Source organism: Callospermophilus lateralis, chromosome 11 (genome assembly GCF_048772815.1).
Source record: "Callospermophilus lateralis isolate mCalLat2 chromosome 11, mCalLat2.hap1, whole genome shotgun sequence".
Classification (NCBI taxonomy): Eukaryota; Metazoa; Chordata; class Mammalia; order Rodentia; family Sciuridae; genus Callospermophilus; species Callospermophilus lateralis.
The window spans coordinates 40,687,038-40,710,929 of record NC_135315.1 but is presented as its reverse complement, the minus strand read 5'-3'; the positions used below and the strand labels follow the sequence as shown (position 1 = coordinate 40,710,929).

Sequence of the window (23,892 nt, the reverse complement as noted above, 5' to 3'; positions counted from 1 at the left end):
ATAGGCTTGTCAAGTTCGGCACTGGCAAGCTGGGCAATAACTTGATGTGCTATTGTCTTTGTTTAGGAAGAGCAGCACTTCAGAAAAGAGTGATGGCATTGCTAAGGCGCATTGAGCATCCCACTGCAGGAAACACTGAGGTATGCTCTTAGCAATAGATATATCCCTTCTTGGCTCTCACCTTCAGATTTTTTTTTTAAATATTTTTTTTTAGTTGCAGATGAACACAATACCTTTTATTTATTTATTTATTTTCATGTGGTTCTGAGGATCGAACCCAGTGCCTCACACATGCTAGGCAAGTGCTCTACCTCTGAGCCAAAATTCCAGCCCCCTCACCTTCATTTTTAAAGCCTCCTGTTGTGGGTATGATCACGAATAGCTTTTGAAGCAAATATGAGAAATGTGCATATTACATATAGGGTACTATATTTGTAATATGTCCAAATTTGAAGTTTGAAGCCTGGCAGGCACTGATGGATTTTTAGCTTTTGGCTTAAAGTTGCTTTCAAGTGATAATTGGTTTCATTTTAGGCTTGGGAAGATACACATGCAAAATGGGAACAAGCTACAAAACTAATCCTTAACTATCCAAAAGCAAAAATGGAAGATGGTCAGGTGGGTTTGTAAAATCAATTTGTGTTTATTAATTGATTTGCTAAACATATGTGCTTCACTTCAGTAATCTTTTGTGAGTTACTCTTAGTATAATAAATTTATAGTTGTTTTAAGACTAGTTGTGGTTCATCTAGATCTGACTGTCTAATATGGAATAAATAGCCACTAACTGTTTATGGCTGTTTAAATTTAAATTAAAAATTAAATACAATTAAATTCATTTCCTCAGTCATATAGTAGACACTCTTCAAGTACTGCGTGGCCAATGTGGCAATTATTTACTATATGGACAGTAGAGATATAAAATGTTTTCATCATTTCAGAAATTTTGGATGTGCTGCTAAAGACTACTTAGGGTATAGACCATTTCTTTATCCTGTTTTTTGCTTTTTTCTCCCTTCTTCAAGTTATCTCACAGAATTTTCAGAAAAGGGGTAACGAAGGAAAATAAATTAAAATTGAAACAATTCATTTTGCTATTTTGTTAGGTATTCTGATTAAGGATTCCAATGGACAGGTTAAATGAAATTTAAAAATTTGGACCTTTTTTGCCAGTTATTATCAATTATTTTGTTATCTGTAAATCAAGAAATTAATAATTGTTATTGTGTATATTTGATTTATGTCATTCATATTGCTTTCAATATTAGGTGTTTGAAAGCGTTATTTGTATTTATGTATATTTATATAACTCATGTTGCTGTCGTTAAAGGGTGTTTTTCTACCATGTGTAATTAGAACAAGAACAAAGTTTTGTTTTTGTCAAGTAAAATTATATACCTAATAACATTAATTTGAGAGGGTATGTAGCTTTAACGTGAAGGCCTTTTTGGGTGTTTAATTGATATATATGTTTAATTGATATATAATTCATGTATACAATTCACTGATTTAAAGTGTCCTATTCAATGACTCTTTTTATTGTATTCACAGTTGTGTTAAAATCATGCAGTCAATTTTAGATTATTTTCATCATCTCAAAAAAAACCCCTTTAGCTATATCTGCCTCTTGCCTCCTACTTTCTTGCCTTTCTGTCCCTGCCTTTCTAGCCCCAGGCAACCACTAATCTGTTTTCTGTCTCTGTAGATTTTCTTCTTTGGGACATTTCCTATAAATGGAATCATAGACTATGAGGGCTTCTGTGACTGGCTTATTTCCCTTAGCATAATGTTTTCAAGGTTCATCGACATAAAAGTTTTGTTAAAAGAAATCTGATATTTTGGATTGATTTGTTAGTCTAGCTGTGACAAAAATACATCAGTGGTTCTTTGGAAATGTGTATGGTAATTTCAAGTTATGCTTTTTAAAATGTAAAAATATGTACTTTTATACTGGGAGAAATAATTAAGGGTAATTTATCAAATTTTAGTCAATTTAGGTTGTATTCATACTTTTCACAAAAAATTTTGTTTAGGCTGCTGAAAGCCTTCATAAGACCATTGTTAAGAGACGAATGTCCCACGTGAGTGGAGGAGGATCCATAGATTTATCTGATACAGACTCCCTACAGGAATGGATCAACATGACTGGCTTCCTTTGTGCTCTTGGGGGAGTGTGTCTACAGCAGAGAAGCAATTCTGGCCTGGCAACCTATAGCCCACCCATGGGCCCAGTCAGTGAACGTAAAGGTTCCATGATTTCAGTGATGTCTTCAGAGGGAAACACAGATACACCTGTCAGCAAATTTATGGATCGGCTGCTATCCTTAATGGTGTGTAATCATGAGAAAGTGGGACTTCAGATACGGACCAATGTTAAAGATCTAGTGGGTTTGGAATTGAGTCCTGCTCTTTATCCAATGCTATTTAACAAATTGAAGAATACCATCAGCAAGTTTTTTGACTCCCAAGGACAGGTAAAGTATTCTCTGCTTTATTTTTTACCCTCCTATGAATGAAGGCTTTTTCTTTCCTATTGTTTATATAAGGTACTGGCATGAATATTCACTGACAGTTTTAAAAAATAGGCAAAATATTCCAGGTGCAGTGGTATACTTCTGTAGTCCCAGCAATTTGGGAGGCTGACTTGGGATAATCCCAAGTAGGAGGACAGTGTGGGCAACTTAGTGAGATCCTGTCTCAAAAAAAAAAAAAAAAAAAAAAAATGGGCTGGGGATGTGGCTCAAGTGGTAGCGCGCTCGCCTGGCGTGCGTGAGGCCCGGGTTCGATTCTCAGCACCACGTACAAACAAAGATGTTGTGTCCGTCGATAACTAAAAAATAAATATTAAAAAATTCTCTTTCTCTCTCTCTCTCTCTCTCTCTCTCCTCTCTCACTCTCTCTTTAAAAAAAAAAAAATTTTTTTTAAAGGACTGGGTTGTAGCTCAATGGTAGAGCACTCCTGGGTTCAATCCCTAGATTTTCCAAAATAAGTCAATAAATAAATGAATAAAAATAGGCTACAAAAAGAAGAGTCATTAAGCTTAGGGATCTATTTGCTTCTTAGGAACTGTAGCATATAAGTTTGCCTGGAGGTTTGAATGTCTGTATATTTATCTGAGCATATACCTGTGTGTCTTATTTCTGTGTGTATATGATGTTTAAATCAGTTTCATCTCTCTATGGTCTATTTTCAGTATATTGATAGGAAATCACTGATGTATTTTTTTTATAGGTTTTATTGACTGACACCAATACTCAATTTGTAGAGCAAACTATAGCTATAATGAAGAATTTACTAGATAATCATACTGAAGGTAGCTCTGAACATTTGGGACAAGCTAGCATTGAAACAATGATGTTAAATCTAGTCAGGTAAGCATTCTGCTACTGCTACTTTAAAAGGTAAGAAAAACTCCTTATGTGTTGATACTGATAGTTATTGATGAAATAATTTGCCACCCTTTTCTTTATTGCACCCCAATTTGGGTACACTGATAACATAACCAGAAATTGTGTATGTTCTCTCCTAAATAAAATAAAATGACAGTCATATTTAAAGTTACATTTAACCACTTTACTACAGATTAAGGCATCTAAAATATCTCGTTTGTATCTGATAATTTTTAAAACATTTCTATGTCTAAATAGGTATGTTCGTGTGCTTGGGAATATGGTCCACGCAATTCAAATAAAAACGAAACTGTGTCAGTTAGTTGAAGTAATGATGGCAAGGAGAGATGACCTCTCATTTTGTCAAGAGATGAAATTTAGGTGAGTTATCAAAAGAACAAAACTGTGGTCCTGAAAATATTATATTAAATGGAGTACAGAAAAAATAGTAGGTACTTGGTTATCTCCGCAAAAGGGGAAATGGAAAAGGAGCACTTTGTGTTTGTTTTTCCCTGAATAGCTTTTCAGACTTCTCAAAGCTTTGTGCCTGTGAAAGTTCTTTCCTTTTCTCTACTTGCATTAAGAATTTGGTTCTGTTTCCAAACTTTTATCATACCGAAGGGCCATCACCGAGTACCAATATGCAAGTTGCTCGTGTTTATGCCTATCTGATTTTATATGTGACAGCAATACCTATTTTATAAAGTTGTCATGTCACCTGGGTGATTTAACTGTTTGTACTGTTAAAAAATCTTATGTGTAAAGATGTGTGTGATTTTTAAAAAGTTGCTATTTTCCTTTTCTTCACCATTTTATAGGAATAAGATGGTAGAATACCTGACAGACTGGGTTATGGGAACATCAAACCAAGCAGCAGATGATGATGTAAAATGTCTTACAAGGTACAGGAAAAAAAAAAAAAAGATAAAATTGACTATTTACAGGTTTTACTCTAGGTATTAAAACTACTCTAGTATAGCTATCACACATATTTCATGTATATTTAAGTTGTTTTTTAGATATCAAGTTTTTGCATTTGAAATATATAAAGATATGAATGTGTTTATTTTTTTAACTGAATGAGTTAGTAAAAGATTTTATGTTTGGAAAGTTAATGTTGTCAGTTTAGAAAGAATAGTTCAGTTATTGGGAAAGTTCATATATAACATTTTAGATTCTATTTATTTTATGATTAGAGGGATAAAAGTATTATTTGAGGAAGTAAATGTGTGAGTCTTCCTAAGAAGTAATTGCTTAGATATACTGTTATTTCTTTCTTTTTCTTTTCTTTTTTTTTTTTTTTTTTTTGGTACCTGGGATTGAACTCAGGGGCACTCAACCACTGAGCCACATCCCTAGCCCTATTTTTTATTTTATTGAGAGACAGGGTCTCATTGAGTTGCTTAGCACCTCACTTTTTTTGAGGCTGCCTTTGAACTGTCAATCTTCCTGTCTCAGCCTCCTGAGCTTCTGGGATTACAGGTGTGTGCTGTTATGATAAATCCTTATTGACATATAAGAAAATGATTAAACATTATGAACTATATAATAACCATTAACATAGGTTTCTTTGCTTAGGCCTAGTTTGATATAGTTCATACTTTGAATTGATTGGTTGGTTGGGTGATTCCCCCCCCCCCCCCCAGCCTGGTACTTTTGAACTAAGGTATTCATTAGCCAGGATTACTTTGCAGAAAGTTAGTTAATTTCTTCCCAGTTTTGAAATGTTTTTTGCATTCTAAGGTCTGCATACTTACTCAAATTACTAAGGTTTTGCTAATAATTTGTTTAATGAAATACTTCTTAAAGTTTTTTAGAGATTTATTTCAGGGAAAGTTAGAGTGGAAGAACCTGGAAGTCTCATAGTGTCTAAATTATTTTTCTTCAGAGATTTGGACCAGGCAAGCATGGAAGCAGTTGTTTCACTCCTTGCTGGTCTTCCACTGCAGCCTGAAGAAGGAGATGGTGTGGAGTTGATGGAAGCCAAATCACAGTTATTTCTTAAGTAAATTTCAGCCACCAAGTACATAGAGCAAAAAACAAAATTCCCCCACCCCCTAATGAAACCAGTGTAGTCAAAGAAGCAAATGGACTTATTTAGAAAATAGACTTAATGACCTAATTGGTATTATGGCCATTGCTGCTATCTCATAAAATATATCCTACTTGTGAAGAGATATTCACAATGATAGTCCTGGGATAGGATGTTGTGGTTTTTAAAGAAAACAGTCTGATTGGGGAAGTTTATTTGGAATAAAACTCAAATTGCTTTAGTCATTTAAAATGACACTGTCTAAACTGTTTGGACCATTTTTTTTTTCTTTTTTTATTTGTCAATGGACTTTATTTTATTTATTTATATGTGGTGCTGAGGACTGAACCCAGTGCCTCACACATACTAGGCAAGCACTCTATCACAGAGCCCCAGTCCCCGCCCTGGACCATTAGTTTTAATGCCAAATATTAAAAGTGAGAAAACATTGCATCTATTTCATATTTGTCTTATGAAATGTATACTAAAGTTTGTCAAGGTAAGATGACAAACATAACTTCATGAGATGTCACACTGTCTTGATTATCCTAAGACTGGAGAGAAGCAGCTATCTAGGACATTCTTGTGATACACTATGTGATTATTTCAGAATGTCTGATTAGCTTTCTGGTTGACATGACTTTCTCTATGTAAGGGTTAGTTTTTGTATTTCTTAGGTACTTCACCTTATTTATGAACCTTTTGAACGACTGTAGTGAAGTTGAAGATGAAAATGCACAAACAGGTGGCAGGAAACGTGGTATGTCTCGGAGGCTGGCATCCTTAAGGCACTGTACAGTCCTTGCAATGTCAAACTTACTCAATGCTAATGTGGACAGTGGTCTCATGCACTCCATAGGTGAGATAAATTGAAGACTTCATATGTAAAACTAAAAGTGTTGGCACTTAAGTAAAAAATTACTTCATCAAGGCTCTGTTGTGTTGGTAAACTTGCATCTGTCTTTTTCAGGTTTAGGTTATCACAAAGATCTTCAGACAAGAGCTACATTTATGGAGGTTCTGACAAAAATCCTTCAGCAAGGAACAGAATTTGACACACTTGCAGAAACAGTGCTGGCAGATCGGTTTGAGAGACTTGTGGAGTTGGTCACAATGATGGGGGATCAGGGAGAGCTCCCTATAGCTATGGCTTTGGCCAACGTGGTTCCTTGTTCTCAGTGGGTAAGTTTATTGAGTAAATGGGAAAGAAGAGTGCTTGGCACATAACAAATGCTTCAAAATGTATTTGTTCAATGAATGTTTATTGGATGAATTGATAAAATTTAAGAGCTGGAAGAAAGGTTATGTACTTAAGTGGTGTGTCATTACATCACACTGGAAAATCTGTTCTATCAAAAATAACTTCAGTAGTAGTAAATAGTAATAGTAAATTCTCCCTAATAAGGTAATCTGTCACTGCTTGTAGATGTGTTTCTACTTAAAAGCTCTAGGAGCCAGACATGTTGGCACATGCCTGTTATCTTAACTCTACTCAGGAGGCTGGGGCAGGAGGATCAAAAATTCAAGGCCAGGGACTGGGGATGTGGCTCAAGCGGTAGCACGCTCGCCTGCCATGCGTGCGGCCCGGGTTCGATCCTCAGCACCACATACAAACAGAGATGTTGTGTCCGCCGAATACTAAAAAATAAATATTAAAATTCTCTCTCTCCCCCTCTCTCACGCTCTCTTAAAAAAAAAAAAAAATTCAAGGCCAGCCTGAACAACTTAGTGAGACCGTGTTTCAAAATAAAAAGAACTGAGGATGTAGCTCAGTGGTAGAGCATTCCTGGATTCAACCCCAGTAAAACCTATGCCTCCTATCCCCAAAAGACTGTAGGATCATATTTCTCATAAAGTTGAATTCAAACTCTTTACCCTAGCCTACAAAGCTATACTTGATCTGAGCCCTGCCTCATCTCTGTCCTCATCTTATGCTATTTTTCCCTTTTTTTCACTAAAGTTAAGCTACTTTGGCTACCCTCTGTTTTTCAAATGTGTTGTATTTGTTTCTGCCCTTAGGAAACTCTTGTTGCTGTAGCTATCTAAAATGCTTCTCCTCTGATTATTCTGATTTGATTCTTATAAGAAAACTTAACACAAGACCTACCCTTTAAACAAAATTTTAAGTGTACAATATATAATGATATCTATAGGCAGAGTATTACATAGTAGTTCTCTAGAATTTAGTTGTCTTGCATAACAGACTTTTTATACCTCTTGATGAACAATACCCCCAAATTATTGAAATCATCCTGAAGCCTAAAATTAGTTGATAAATCTTCAGATGTTTTGAAAGTGGACACTGAATTATCTTTTTAACCACCTGCCTATAATTCATACTAAAACTATTCCGTATGTCCCCACCCCGCTTCAGTACTAGGAATTGAACCCAGGGTTTCACACATGCCATGCAAGTACTCTACCACTGAACTACACATCCCAGCCCCATAATTTTTCCATTAAAAACAAAAAAATTGGGCTGGGTGTGTAGCTCAGTGGTAGAGCACTTGTGTAGCATACAGGAGGTCTGGGTTTGATCCCTAGTATCACAAGACAAAAAATAAGTTTAGGAAGCTTTATTTTGTCTTTTGATAGTAAATAATTTCAAATGCGTAGTATATTAAATAACTTCTTGTTTTGTTTTGTTCTGTTACTGGTGATTGAACCTAGGGCCTTTTGTGTAAAGGGTAAGTGCCCTGCCATTGAGTTGCATCCTCTGCCCTTACATGACTTTGCCAAGAAATTTTATATTAAGTCAGATCTGTTAGAGCTATTTTCTAAAGGAAAACAAAATATGAAATAATATTTATTTTGTTCATTTCTTCATTGTATGGGAATTGAACACAGGACCTTGTGCACGGTAGGCAAGTGCTCTATTACTGAGCTACATTCACAGCCCTTGTTTTATTTTAGTTTTTGAGAGAGGGTCTTGCTAAATTGGCTAGACTGGTCTTGAATTTGCAGTCTTCTTGTCTCAGTCTCCAAGTAGCTAGGATTGCACCTCTGCCACACTCAGTTGCATTTTAAAAACTTTAATTCTATTTTACAGATAGATATTTTTAAGTTTAGTTGCTTAAAATTTTCAGAATTTAGGGCGGGGGGAGAGGGATTTGAATTGAAAAAACTATGTAACGTGCTTGGCACGTTGGAGCAGTAACTCAGGAGGGCTGAGGCAGGAGGATCACAAGTTTGCCTGCCTCAGCAATTTAGTGATACCCTGTCTCAAAATAAAAATATAAAAAGGCCTGAGGAAGTCGCTTGGTGGTAGAACACCTTTGGCTTCAGTCCCTAGTACAAAAACCAAAAACATTTAACATAGTAATTTTGGGCTGGAGGTATGGTTGAGTGGTAGAGCACTTGCCTAGCATGCACAAGGACCCAGGATCTATGCCCAGCAGCACCGCCAACAATACAATCCTCATTGTAATTTAAAAAATAGGTCCTATTTTTTTTTTTTTTTTTACTAAATTCTCATAATTTTATTCAATAACGGAAGATAGTTTAATACTTTGTCAAATATGTATTGTGTAACTGTAGGGAATAAAGCAGAACACTGGATTTTTATAATTGATTTTGGGGGCGAGTTCTGGAGACTGAACCAAGGGGTGCTTTGCCACTGAGCCACATTCCCAGTTCTTTTTATTTTTAATTTTGAGACAGTGTCTTGCTAATTTTCTGAGGCTGGTCTAGAACTTGGAATCCTCCTGCCTCAACCTCCTGAGCTGCTGGGATTACAAGTGCGGTCCACCCAACCCTGCGGCTTCTAGATTATTTGTGGTTAGGATTATTAAACTTTTTCCTTTACTCAAATATCAGATTATTGTTATCCTGGGACCAGGTTAGGTTTAAAGGGGCTATGGACCATTTTCCATAATGTCACTAGTTGATTTTTTTTTTTTTTTTTTAATGTTTACCTCTGTTCTCTCTAGATCTCCTCTCAGCCTGTGGTTAAACAATTTAATATGAAATCATTTTTCTTGAGTGTACCAAAACTATTGTACTCTGGGGAATCCTAAGAGTTTTCATTTAATAATGGATGGAAATTTCAGCCTTCACTCCCACCCCTCTAACTTTATATATAAATCTGACTGACCACTTAAGTTCTGAATGCCCAGCCTGGGTCCTTTTCATCTTGTTTCTTAAAAATCTGTAGTGTTTTCCATTTTTGTTGTTTTTCTACCTAGTTTATATTCTGTGTTATTGAGTTCCCCTAATGGTATGAGGAGAGATCTCTTTTGGTTACCAAAGTCATTTCTACTCAGTGATTTTCTAAGAAAAGGATCTGTGCAAATGCCTCGGCAAATCAAATTAAACTCTTTGCTGTCATTCTCTATTTCATTTTTAACTTTGTGATATAATTTGAGCTGAATCCTGGGGTCTTTCTGCCTCTTGGTAAAGCCTAGGGTTCTCCTACCTTTCACTGGTTAATCTTTCACTATATGCCTACAGTAGCTGTTATCTATCAAAAACAAATGTATACAGACAAATTCCAGAGGAAATATTAATCAGCAAGTTATTATCAACTTTGGATTGGCCTTTTTGTCAATCTTTGGCTTCCTGCTTAAGAAAAAAGTAAAATTGTTCTCACTAACACATTTTTGTTGTGTTTTTAGGATGAACTAGCTCGAGTTCTGGTTACCCTTTTTGATTCTCGGCATTTACTCTACCAACTACTCTGGAACATGTTTTCTAAGGAAGTAGAATTGGCAGACTCCATGCAGACTCTTTTCCGAGGCAATAGCTTGGCCAGTAAGATAATGACATTCTGTTTCAAGGTTTGTATCATTCACTTTTTGTGTGTATATTAAAGTTTGTCACACAGTAATTAGTATAAAATATGCAGATATAGTTATCTTTTTTAAAGCAAATTCTATGAAGCTGGCATAATAAATCTCCAGTGGTGCATTTCTCTAGGTATATGGTGCTACCTATCTACAAAAACTCTTGGATCCTTTGTTACGAATTGTTATCACATCCTCTGATTGGCAACACGTGAGCTTTGAAGTGGATCCTACCAGGTTTGTCTGCTCTCTGTTTTTTTTCAGAATCACTGCATGAGGCAAGGACTTTATAATTTTTCCCTTTCAATCTTAAAATCAGCTTAAAACTAATATTAGTTTTTAATTATGAAAGTATACATAAACATTTTGTTTAAAAAAGTGAAACATTACAGGTATTATTAATGGAGTCTTTGACTACCACCTTCAGAGACTGTTAGTTTTATTCTATTATGTCCTTTTTTCACATGTTTACATGTATGTAATTGTAGCAAATATATATATTATAATGTAAGTACTTTATATTAAATGGTAATGTGCATCGTTTTCAACTTAATTTTTTAAACTGTTTTAGATATTTCTAAGCCAATTTTTGAAGATGAATTTTATTTATACATTTCATAATTTATGTTATAATTTATTTGGTTATTACCATAGCCGTGTGTGTGTGTGTGTGTGTGTGTGTGTGTGTGTGTATGTGTGTATGTGTGTATGTGTGTGTGGTGCTGGGATTTGAGCCCAGGGCCTTACACATACTAAGTAAGTATTCTACCACTAAGCTACATCCCCAGCCCACATTTTAACTTTTGCAATAGCTTCCTAAATATTGTTCAAGCATTGTTTTCATTTTCAGTAGAAATTAGTCTTTTAAACATGAAAATTCTTTAATATTTATTTTTTAGCTGTAGGTGGACACAATATTTTTATTTCATTTTTGTTTTTTTATGTGGTACTGAGGATCGAACTCAGTGCCTCACACGTGCTAGACAAGCGCTCTACCACTTAGCCACAACCCCAGTCCCATGAAATTTTTTCAGATATATTTTTATTTGTAGATGGACATAGTAACTTTATTTTATTTTTTATTTTTATGTGGTGCTGAGGATCAAACCTAGTGCCTCATGCGTGCGAGGCAAGTGCTCTACCATTGAGCCACAACCCCAGCTCCAAATATAAAATTTTTGTGTCCCTTGATTAGAATCCACTAATGGTTCCCCTTTGTCAGCAAGATAAAGAACATACTCATTTGCTTTGTAATCTGGCTGTAATCTACCTTTACTTTTTCATGTTTTCATCATTTGTGCTCTGTATGCTAAGCTCCAAGGAATTATGCACACATTGCTACTTTTAAAGTGGTCTGGTACAAGGGATTCTTTGGGGTTGGAGGTACTTAGATATCTCTCATATTGGCCCAAATTCAAAACCAAGAAGGCATAGGGCAGATCAAAGGAAGGTACCCAGAAACTGGAAATCAGTCTGATAAACATAATTGAAGAATGTGACTTTAGATCCTGTGGGCAAATAGGTGGCTTGCTAACACTTCATCTTGAAGTAGTTTCATCCACCTTATGCTATGCCCAGCTGGTTAACTAGAGGTTTCAGTACTAGGAGCAAGCTTTTTTACCACACAAGTGGAAAGCAGACCAGAACATATTTCTGCAGACACACATATTTAGAGAGATGAAAATGGCACTTAGCTGAGCATGATAAAACTTTTTTCCTAACTCATTCTCCTCTTATAATGAGGAATGACTTAGGGGAAGGAAAAGAAGCCATGGTAAAGCAGGGTGCAGTTTAAACATCATCTTTTTGAAGCTTTCTCTGCCTGTCATTAGGTACCACTCACAATATGCATGAACAAAGAAATAATCCTTTTTCTATGCTGAATTCACACTGTAAGATTTGTGATGATTTGTTTTATTAGCTTATCTTCCCTCTAGATTATTGACTCTTATACATTTTCTACAACTTTTATTCCTTTTTATCCTTTCATGAGTACAGCATGGTATCTAGCTTATGGTTAACGTTTTGTAAATATTTTTTGAGTGAGTGAAAAAATTTTTTATCCTGGTACTGGGGTTTGAACCCAGGAACTTTCTAACTTCTGAGCTAAATCCTTAGCCCTTTTCTAAAATTTTATTTTGAGACAGAGTCTTGCTAAGTTGCCTAGCCTGGCCTTGAATTTATGATTCTCCAGTCTGAGCCTGTGAGCTGACATTATAGGTAGGCATCACAATTCCTAGGTTAATGAATGAATTTTAACTGATAATCTTATGCTTGATTTTTCTAAGCTGCATGTTTACATTCATTTATCTGTCAGTATCAATCTGAAAAGTTAAGGGTATTCTTTTACTTTAAAGTTAAAAGTTTAAAAAAATATTTTTAGTTGTAGATGATGAATGCAGTACTTTTTAAAAAAAAATTTTTATTTATTTTTATTTTTATGTGGTGCTGAGGAGCGAACCCAGTGTCTCACACATGCTAGGCAAGCGCTCTACCACTGAGCCACAACTCCAGCTCTCAAAATGTCTTGATATTTGTTCTTCCTAAATAATTATTACTTAGCAACTTGTTATCAGTTGGTATTTTTGGCTCTGCCTTTTCTGAAGTTTTAACTGTAATATCTAATAAGAACTCGAGCATTAGCATGGCACTGTGGTGTGATCATGTAATCCCAGCCACAGAGGAGGCTAAAGCAGAAAGATTTTAAGTTTAAGGCCAAGCCTGGGCAAGTGAGTGAAACCTTGTCTCCAAGAAAATTTTAAAAAAGGGCTGAGGATGGTGGTAGGCCCTGAATTCAATCAGTAGCACTAAAAATAACAACAACAATATGAAAATCTCCAACATTAAATTAGAGAATTTGTTAAAATAGATAAAGACTTAAAAGCAACAACTTTTTAAAGCTATCTTGTATTTTTTAACATTAAGCAGTTTCATCTGTTGTTGTTTTTTTCCCCCAAGTATATAATATTGTTAACTGTAGTCAATAATGCTATAGAATAGAACTCCAGAACTACTTATTTGTCCTAACTGCAACTTTGTTCCTTTGACCAGCATATTCCCGTTCCTTTCCTCTACCCCTCACTTCTAGCCCTGGCAACTACCAGTCTGCTCTCTGCATCATGAGTTTGACCTTTTTAGATTCCACATATAAGTGAGATCATGCAATATTTGTCTTATTTCATGGCTTATTTGCATGGCTTATTTCACTTAGCATAGCATTACCCCAAGTGTATCCATGTTGCCCCCAAATGACATAATTTCATATGACATAATTTATTTTTTAAGACTGAATAGTATTCCACTGTGTGTATATTTGTATGTATTCACATATATATCATACTTTATTTAGCCATTTATCCATTGGTGGATTCTAGATCATGGATATGTGAATAATTGTGCAGTGAACGTGGGAGTGCAGATATCTCTTCAGTATATTTGGTTTAGTTTCTTTTGGATATATACACTTAGAAGTGAGATTGCTAGGTCATATGGTAATTCTATATTTAATTATTATTATTTTTTTTTTTGTAGTTGAACAACATGCCTTTATTTTTATGTAGTGCTAAGGATTGAACCCAGTGGTTCACGTGCTAGGCAAGATCTGCACTCAAAACTATTCCAGGTCTTTTCTGACCTAGTTAGTGCTTAGGCAGTTAACAAATTCTGGCTGTTGTTTTCCATAATGGTTCTTCTCATTTACATTTTCACCAATAGGGTACATTGACCCCCCCCACACACTTTTTTTTTTAATCCTTCCAGCACTTATTTTCTTTTTTTGGGGGAGAGTAGTAGGGGTTAAACTCAGGGGTACACCAATCCACAAAATTACAACTATCTTATATTCGATAAAGGGGCTAAAAGCATGCAATGGAGGAAGGATAGCATCTTCAACAAATGGTGCTGGGAAAACTGGAAATCCATATGCAATAAAATGAAACTGAATCCCCTCCTCTCGCCATGCACAAAAGTTAACTCAAAATGGATCAAGGACCTTGATATCAAATCAGAGACTCTGCGTCTGATAGATGAAAAGGTTGGCTCCGATCTACATATTGTGGGGTCGGGCTCCAAATTCCTTAATAGGACACCCATAGCACAAGAGTTAAAAACAAGAATCAACAAATGGGACTTACTTAAACTAAAAAGTTTTTTCTCAGCAAGAGAAACAATAAGAGAGGTAAATAGGGAGCCTACATCATGGGAACAAATTTTTACTCCTCACACTTCAGATAGAGCCCTAATATCCAGAATATACAAAGAACTCAAAAAATTAAACAGTAAGAAAACAAATAACCCAATCAACAAATGGGCCAAAGACCTGAACAGACACTTCTCAGAGGAGGACATACAATCAATCAACAAGTACATGAAAAAATGCTCACCATCTCTAGCAGTCAGAGAAATGCAAATCAAAACCACCCTAAGATACCATCTCACTCCAGTAAGATTGGCAGCCATTATGAAATCGAACAATAACAAGTGCTGGCGAGGATGTGGGGAAAAGGGTACTCTTATACATTGCTGGTGGGACTGCAAAATGGTGAGGCCAATATGGAAAGCAGTATGGAGATTCCTGGGAAAGCTGGGAATGGAACCACCATTTGACCCAGCTATTGCCCTTCTCGGACTATTCCCTGAAGACCTCAAAAGAGCGTACTACAGGGATACTGCCACATCGATGTTCATAGCAGCACAATTCACAATAGCTAGACTGTGGAACCAACCCCGATGCCCCTCAATAGATGAATGGATAAAAAAAATGTGGCATTTATACACAATGGAGTACTATGCAGCACTAAGAAATGACAAAATCATGGAATTTGCAGGGAAATGGATGGCACTAGAGCAGATTATGCTAAGTGAAGCTAGCCAATCCCTAAAAAACAAATGCCAAATGTCTTCTTTGATATAATGAGAGCAACCAAGAACAACAGAGCAGGGAGGAAGAGCAGGAGGAAAAGATTAACATTAAGCAGAGTCATGAAGTGGGAGGGAAAGGGAGAGAAAAGGGAAATTGCTTGGAAATGGAAGGAGACCCTCATTGTTATACAAAATTACATATAAGAGTTTGTGAGGGGAATGGGAAAAAAATAAGGAGAGAAATGAATTACAGTAGATGGGGTAGAGAGAGAAGATGGGAGGGGAGGGGAGGGGGGATAGTAGAGGATAGGAAAGGTAGCAGAATACAACAGTTACTATTATGGTATTATGTAAAAATGTGGATTTGTAACCGATGTGATTCTGCAATCTTTGTAATGTTTTGAATAACCAATAAAATAAAATTATAATTAAAAAAAAAATAAACTCAGGGGTACTCCACCACTATATCCTCAGAGCCACCCCCACCCCCCACCCCCCGGTTTTTTTTGGTGCTGGGCATTGAACCAGGGCCTTGTGCAAGCAAGGCAGGAGGATTGCAAGTTTAAGGCCAGCCTAAGCAACTTAGTGAGACCCTGCCTCTAATTAAAAAAGGTTTGGGAATGTGACTCAGTAGTTAAGTGCTCCTGGGTTCAATTCTTGGTACCAAAAAAAAACAAACAAAAAAACAAAAAACAAAACCCAAAAAACACCCAACAACAAAAAAAGTTTTCTTATGCTTTTATCTAGTAGTTTTATGAAAGTTTTAATCTTACATTTAAGTGTTTAATCCATTTTGAGTTGATTTTTGTATATAATATGAAATAAAGGTCTGGTTTCATTGTTTTCCCATCACCATTATTATTATTTAAAATATTTTTTTGTAGTTGCAGATAGACAGAATGCCTTTATTTTATTTGTTTGTTTTTATGTGGTGCTGAGGAGTGAACCCAGGGCCTCGCATGTGCTAGGCAAGTGCTCTACCACTGAGTTACAATCCCAGTCCCAAAGCCAGCAACTCTTTTTAGATTCATCATAGGATTGAGGTTACAGGGCAAACAGATACTCCCAAAACTAGTGGGATGGATGACTATGGCGTATTACAGCTTACCAGGAGAAGAAGCTGCTGGAGCCAGTAACTGGTGGGAATACTTAGACCATAATTAATGAATTGCTAGGGACTAAGTTTGGTCTAGCTTGAGAGTTAAAACTCCTGGGGGCCCAGTCTTAGAGGAACCCCTACACCTTTGTGAATTTTACCTCCAGAAGCCTTACTAGGTTTTCATGATGAAGATGGGGAAAAAAAAATCTGTTTGTGCTTTGAGCAGGGGAGGGGGAGAAATAATAATTTAAAAATATGCTCTTAGTATTCTATTATACTTAAAAAAGGTCTGCACTCAAAAGAAAACTACTCAAGTCTTTTCTGGCCTAGAGCTTGGGCAGTTAGCAAATTCTGGCCACTCTAGCCTTCCTGCCTAAATGTAGAGGGGGTGAAGGAAAGAAAAGCTAAGAAACTCTTGTGAAGGTCACAGCTCATGGACTTTGGCCCAATAAAACAATGGAGATAAAATCAACTTGTAGAATATGTCCCTTTCCCAATATCTGATCACAGTGTTCTAATATATTAACAATGAATTATAACTCAAGGCGAGCTACAGCATAGAGACTCCATATAAGATGTTTTCAGGGAAACCAAAAGACAAGGTAGACCAGAACAAAAACACAAGAGGAAATGGATACCTATAGCTACAGCAAACATTAAACACAGCCTAACTCCAGTGGATTAAAATAAAACTTCACACTAAAGGCTTATTTATCTCAGTTCCTATTGTCACAGGAGTGTGGAGAGCTGAAGCTTCAAACCTTAATTCTTATGTTCCCACAAAAGAATATTTAAAATTGGGGATGAGGTTGTGGCTCAGTGATAGTGAGGCCCTGGGTTCAATCCTCAGCACCATATATAAATAAATAAAATAAAGGTATTATGTCCACCTACAACTAAAAAATAAAACAAAAACAAAGATTTTTTAAAAAGAATATTTAAAATCAGACGCTAAAAGCCATGCAAGAGAACTTTATTGTTAGTGAAAGTAAAGTAAGGATTGAGAGATAGTGGGTTCTCTCTGAGCAGAGAACAACAAAGGGAACAGTACTGTTTCCAAATTTATTGCTGTTTTATGGTGGACTTGAAAACTGGAGTCCACCTTCTGCACTCTTTGCCAATCAGGTGTTAAAACTCCTCTTTCAAGTCTGTCTGGCAGTGGTGTTTTTGACCTAACTTGATTATCTCCAGAAATGTCTCAGTGGCATAGTGGCCTGGTCATTCTCTTTAGGGGTTTTCATCTACAAGTCAGTCATATGTTAATGTGGGTACTGGAGTCAGTAGCTGGTCAGAACTTGCCTTTAGTAAGGAAACTTCTGTTCTGAAATATATGGAGACACTTATGGCCATAACTCCTAGCTTTACCCTGACCTCAGTGGACCCTGTCAAAAGTTACTCCCATTAATCCTTCTTTCTTGATATATTTTTTCATATAGTCCCCCAGCTAGTGTCTTGTTTTTATTTGCTTATTTACAAGGTCTATGTACTGATGTATTCTACAGGTTATCTGCTATAAGTTATTTACTCATCTGCCTTGGCAGTAACTTAAAGAAAACTTTAAAAGTAACTTAAGGTAAACCTGTGACCTTGCTATGCATTCCACTGCTCATTGATGACTACTACCTAACACTGTTACTCAATACATCATACCTGGCACTCAACAAGAAATCACAAGGCATGCTAGTAGGCAAGAAAAGTCTCATTCTGAAGAGACAAAGTAAGCATCAGATCCAGACTCAGGTGTGGCAGACACTTTGGGATTGTCATATTGAAGATTTTTAAAAAACTAATTAATTAATTTAATTAGATTAATATCACAGGGCTCTTTGAAGTAAGCCAATCCCCCCAAAACACATATTTTCTGATAAGTGGATGCTGATCTGTAATGGGGGGGGGCATGGGAAGAATGGAGGAACTTTAGATTTGGCAAAGGGGGGCAAGGGGCCATGGGGATAGGAAAGATGGTGGAATGAGATGGACATTATTACCCTAGGTATGATTGCAGAATGGTGTGACTCTACATTGTGTGCAACCAGAGAAATGAAAAGTTTTGCTCCATTTGTATACAATGAATCAAAATGTATTCTTCTGTCATGTATAACTAATTAGAACAAATAAAAAATAAAATCATAGGGCTCTTATTAAAAAAAAAAGGACAACATGTAAGAACAGATGGATAATGTAAGCAGAGAGATAGAAACCTAAAGAAGGAGTCAAAAGAAAATGCTGGAAATAATTGCTATTCTATACAATACTAGTTCTGTTCTATCCAATACATTACAACAAGGGAAAGACTGTAGCCATATAAGGATTAAAAGCAAAAGACAAAGTTTTCACAATTTAGAGATACACTGGCTATAAATAGAGGATCCAAGAGAATCTACAGATGAATTATCAAATTAATAAGGAAGGGGATAGGAAAGATAGTAGAATAAAACAGGCATTAGTACTTTACATATATATGTGACTACATGAATAGTATGATTCTGTAACATGTACTCAGAAAACTCAGAAAAATGAGAGATAACCTTTGATGAGCTGGTCCGTAGACTAGACTCAGCTGAGGAAAGAAGTGAACCTGAAGATATATCAATAGAAACTTCCCAAACTGAAACACCAGGGAGGGAAAGAAAACTAAATGAAAGTGAAAATACATCTTCCCACAATTTATAGGAATAAGTGCTTAAGAAAGTTATGGCATTAGATGTATATTAGAAACAAAGAAAGATCTTAAAGCAGTAATCTGAACTCTGCTCTTAAAAAAATTAAACACAGTGAGTATAAACCTAAAGCAGGCAGAAAGAAAGGGATTAAAAAAATAGAGCAGAAATCAAGAGAAACTGACAGTAGGACAACAATAGAAAGAGAAAACTTTTTCCCATAGTTTGGTTCTTGGAAAACCAAACTATGGGAAAAAGTTTCATACATATGAACGCTTAAATTTTAATTGAACACAAAGCTTCATTGCAAATTGGAATTAGTGGAATAGCCAACAAATTATCATTGGCAAGTGGGAGCAAGAGGGCACTGTGGTTTTGTAACAGGGGTCTATCTGATACAGCTAGAAGGTGTTGTGTTAAAGGAACACCTAAAATAGATTGCAGTACCCCTGCTGGGAGGCTGACTCAGAAAAATCTTCACACAGAGTACACAAGAGTTTTCAAGGAATCTCTTTGCATCTTGTTAAAGAAATTGTTAATCATCTTCATGGGGCTGGGGATGTGGCTCAAGTGGTAGCATGCTCGCCTGGCATGCGTGCAGCCCGGGTTCAGTTCTCAGCACCACATACAAACAAAGATGTTGTGTCTGCCGAAAACTAAAAAAGATAAACAAATATTAAAATTCTCTCTCTCTCTCTAAAAAAAAAAAAAAAAAATCTTCTTCATAACCCAAACTCCCAGGTCCTCCCTATATAAGTTTTGAATTACTCTTATAGTTTTTTATAGTTCTTTCTATTTATTACCAGTCTCTTTTTGGTTATTTACATATTCCAAGTCCAGTGTTTTTCTCTAGCAGCCTAACAACCTCCATCCATAATGGATTAATCATGTGTTTCTCCACTTTGCTATTTTGTCTTTTCTATCTGTAAATCAAACAATAGCAAACTTTTTTCTCTATATTATATTCAACACTCAATCTAGTGTCCAGATGTTTAGTAGACACCCCCATCTCAGATAATTCTCCAGAAGTTATTAGCTGGATGTATGATTCAATTCTGACACTATCTACCTGGAGATATGTTAGATCCCAGAGATTAAGGGCTCAGTCCCATAAAATTACTTGCATTTGAGATGGTAGTCAGAAGCTCCAGGTTGTAACCAGTGCTTTGGACTAACTGCTTATTTTAATTGGGGTTCCCATAACCCTCTCCTCTGAATTAATTTGCTAGAATGACTTACAGAACTCTTGGAAATACTTTACTTACATTTACCTGTTTATTTTAAAGGATAGTACAGAGGATATACATGAACAGCCAAATGGAAGAAATGCATAGAGTAGGAGGGGTATAGAGTAGGAGGGAAAGTTGTAGTTTGTATCCTGTCTTCAGGTGTACTATGTGGGACCTCTATGTGTTCAGTAGTCTGGAAGTTGTTTCAACTTTTGGGATTTTTATGGAGACTTTATTAAGAAGGCATGATTGACTGAATCATTGGCTATTAGTGTTAAGCTCAACTTTCAGCTCCTTTTCCCTTCTCAGATGTTGGAGGGTAGGACTGAAAGTTCAAATCTTTTATTGTACTATGGTCTTTCTGGTGACCAGTTTTTATCCTGAAGCTGTCTACCAGCCACCAGTCATCTTATTACGATACAAAAGAAAGTTGTATAACTCTGGAGATTCCAAGGGTTTTAGGGCCTGTATCAAGAACAAGTACAGAGACCAATTATATATATATCACAATATAATAATATCCTTGAGTTATGTTCATTACTTGTCATATAATACCTAGTATATGTGTCTTTCCCCTCATTGAAAAGGACAAAGACCAGTTATTGTTGAATCCTCAACATTTGGCACTAAGATGGCAAATTATAGATGTGTAATAAATGTTTATTAGATTGAACTGACTATCTGTCCCACTTGCTTCCTCTTTCTAAAGTACTCTTAATTTTTCTGCTTATGCAAATTCTGTCCTTTCAGACCTCACTTATTTCATGAAATCTTGCTTACTTTGCAGTCCATGTTAATTTTTAATTTTTATTTATTTATCTGTTTATTTATTTGGACAGGGTACCTGGGATTGAACTCGGGAGCACTCGGCCACATCCCCAGCCCCATTTCATATTTTATTTAGAGACAGGGTCTCACTGAGTTGCTTAGCACCTCACCATTGCTGAGTCTGGCTTTGAAGTAGCAATCCTCCCGCCTCAGCCTCCTGAACCACTCGGATTACAGGCATGCACTACTGCACCTGGACCATTTTAATTTTTAAAGTCTTAATTGAGCTTACATGCTACACTGTACAGGTAGCTGCAAGGAATGTGGAATGTTAACTGGAATGTCACAAGCATTTATATAATGTCAGTTTTGAAACAAAATTGCTGGTTAAGATATTGAAAACAAGTATTTACTTAGTGCTTGTTGGTAAGGTACTGTGCTAGTCTTTAAGATGACAAAGATGAAACTTCCTTCAAGAAATTTATTTTAGTGGTGGAGATGAGACAAAAACAAAATAGATGTGAGTTTTATAAAGAATGTATTTTGAGAGTTTGGATCAGGCTATATGCAAATAAAGCTTTGTGCATTTGATAGCCACTAGATAAAATTTAAACCTCTTAATGTAGGAATTATTATTCCTATCTTACTGATAAGACAAACTGATGCTCAGAAAAGTTGAGTATTGTGACCAACTCCATAATGGTCAAAAACTGATACAGCTAAAATTTAACATTTTTAAATCATAACACCAGGTCTTTAGAAGTCATGCTGATAAGAATTAGCAAGACTAAGCCAGGCCCAGTGGTGCATGCCTATAATTTCAGTGGCTCAGGAGGCTGAGGCAGGAGGATAAAGTCAGCCTCAGCAAAAAGCAAGGCACTAAGCAACTCACTGAGACCTGCCTCTAAACAAAAATACAAAATAGGGCTGGGGATGTGGCTCGGTGGTCGAGTGTCCCTGAGTTCAATCCCCAGACTGGGGGGGAGTGGAGAGCAAGACTGATTGAATATAGGAAATAATGAAGTGAAGCCAGAAAATGTAACATTAGAGACAACTTGAATGACATTAAGACATCAAGTGATTAAGACATTAAGTTTTAGGTACCAGATGAGAGGAACATCTGATATTAGAACAGTCAGACTGGATATGAAAGGCAGTTCAGAATAGGGGAAACCTGAATGGTCACAAAGTCTACAGAAGCATTCTAACTTTACTAGGAATCATAGAAATAGAAGTTAAAAATATAAGATGCCTTTACTTACCTACTAGATTGGCACAGGTTGAGCATCCTTAATCCAAACAATTTAAATGGTTCAAATTCTGAAAGTTTTGACCTTCATGTTGGTGTTAAAAATTTTCAGGCATTTTGGATTTTTGGATTATGAATGCTCAACAGGTAAAGTCTAAGAGAAAAGTCCTTAACACTTCTGCTCCAAAGCATTTTGGGAATACTCAACCCACATACATTTGTGAGAATGCAGGAGAATAAGAATTCTCTATTCTACTGATTGTAGAGCTATCGGTATCTAATAAAGATAAATATACATTTATTCAGTTAACTTGAAAATTTCTTTTTTAGTTAGCTGCCCTAGAGAATACTCCCGATAGCCCCTAGCCCCTTCGGTGCACTGGGGATTGAACTCAGAGATGCTCTTCCAATGAGCTATTTCCCTAGCCCCTTTTTATTTTTTATTTTGAGACAGTGTCTCACTAAATTGTCAAGTTTGACCTTGAACTTATGAACCTCCTTCCTCAGCTTCTTGAATAGCTTGGAATTACAAGGATGTGATTATAGTGCCCAGTTAGGAAACACTCACACCCCCCCCCACCACCACCACTGTTTTTTTTTGGGGGGGGTTTGGTAATGAGAATTTAACCCTTTCCTACTGAACTACATTTCCAGCCCTTTTTATTTTTTATTTTAAGAACAGGGTTTTGCTAAGTTGCTGGGGACCTTGCTGAATTGCTGAGGCTGGGCTTGAACTTGAGATCTTCCTGCCTCTCCCTCCAAAGTTGCTGGGATTATAGGCACGTACCACCGTGCCAAGCTTTGGCTGAGAAATTTGTGTATGCACAAGAATGTTCATTGCAGTGGTTCTGTAAAAGTGAAAAAGGCAGATATTCATTGACAGGAGAACAGATAAGTCATGATATATACAAAGGCAGGGCTGGAATTTAGCTCAATGGTAAAGTCCTTGCCTAGCATGCCTCATGCCCTGAGATTGATCCCCAACACCACAAGGAAAAAAGTGGCATACAGTGCACTAGATCTTCATGAATGAACAGGATAAATCTCAGAAATATAATGTAAAATGAAAGATGACAATTACATTTTATTATCATTAATGGAGACTTTTTTAAAGTCCACATCATTCCTATCTATGTGTTATTTTTCATATAAGCATATAAATTTTGAGGAATGTGAATTTAAAGAATACTATGCTTGTTTTGTCTGTCCCCTTCCCTCCTCTCTTTTGCTCAGGTATTTTAAACCAAATCCCAGAAATAATGTTTTCAACAGGTAGACTTTAAACACACATGTATATATTACCACCACCACCACTGCTGCTGCCACCACCAGTAATTCCACACCTAGTAAAATTAAAAATAAAGTTTTATGTTAATTTTTTTTGATAGTCCCCAAATTGTCTTTTTTTCCAATTTGTTATTTGTTCAAATCAGGGTCAAAAGTGCACACATTGTATTTCGTTAAATATCCCTTAGTCTCTTTCAAGGAGTGATTTTGTTTTAAAGAGAAATGTTTTGATTTTACCTTTCTTTCTTTCTTTCTTTCTTTTTTTTTTTTTTTTTTTGTAGATTAGAACCGTCAGAAAGCCTTGAGGAAAATCAGCGGAACCTCCTTCAGATGACTGAAAAGTTCTTTCATGCCATCATTAGTTCTTCCTCAGAATTTCCTCCTCAGCTTCGAAGTGTGTGCCACTGTTTATACCAGGTGTGCTTAAAGTTAGAGATTGCCATTATTAATGCAAAGCTAAATGAAAAATACTTTGCCCAAAACAGTGTAGTTGCTGATAGTGGGTGGTTGATTCAAGACTGAGTCAATTGGATGAAT

At 36.2% G+C, this 23,892-nt stretch overlaps 1 protein-coding gene across 2 annotated transcripts in view; it reads left to right on the top strand.

The window, feature by feature from the left end:
- Nf1 (neurofibromin 1) overlaps positions 1-23,892 on the top strand; it is a 248,842-nt gene that overhangs the window by 108,427 nt on the left and 116,523 nt on the right. For both annotated transcript variants that reach the window (XM_076871835.1, XM_076871834.1), the window contains exons 19-30: positions 67-140; positions 535-618; positions 2,034-2,474; positions 3,233-3,372; positions 3,649-3,771; positions 4,209-4,292; positions 5,279-5,395; positions 6,100-6,281; positions 6,393-6,604; positions 10,036-10,197; positions 10,337-10,440; positions 23,637-23,772. In XM_076871835.1, the coding sequence (XP_076727950.1) occupies positions 67-140; positions 535-618; positions 2,034-2,474; positions 3,233-3,372; positions 3,649-3,771; positions 4,209-4,292; positions 5,279-5,395; positions 6,100-6,281; positions 6,393-6,604; positions 10,036-10,197; positions 10,337-10,440; positions 23,637-23,772 (1,859 nt within the window). The remainder of the gene's footprint in view (positions 1-66; positions 141-534; positions 619-2,033; positions 2,475-3,232; positions 3,373-3,648; positions 3,772-4,208; positions 4,293-5,278; positions 5,396-6,099; positions 6,282-6,392; positions 6,605-10,035; positions 10,198-10,336; positions 10,441-23,636; positions 23,773-23,892) is intronic.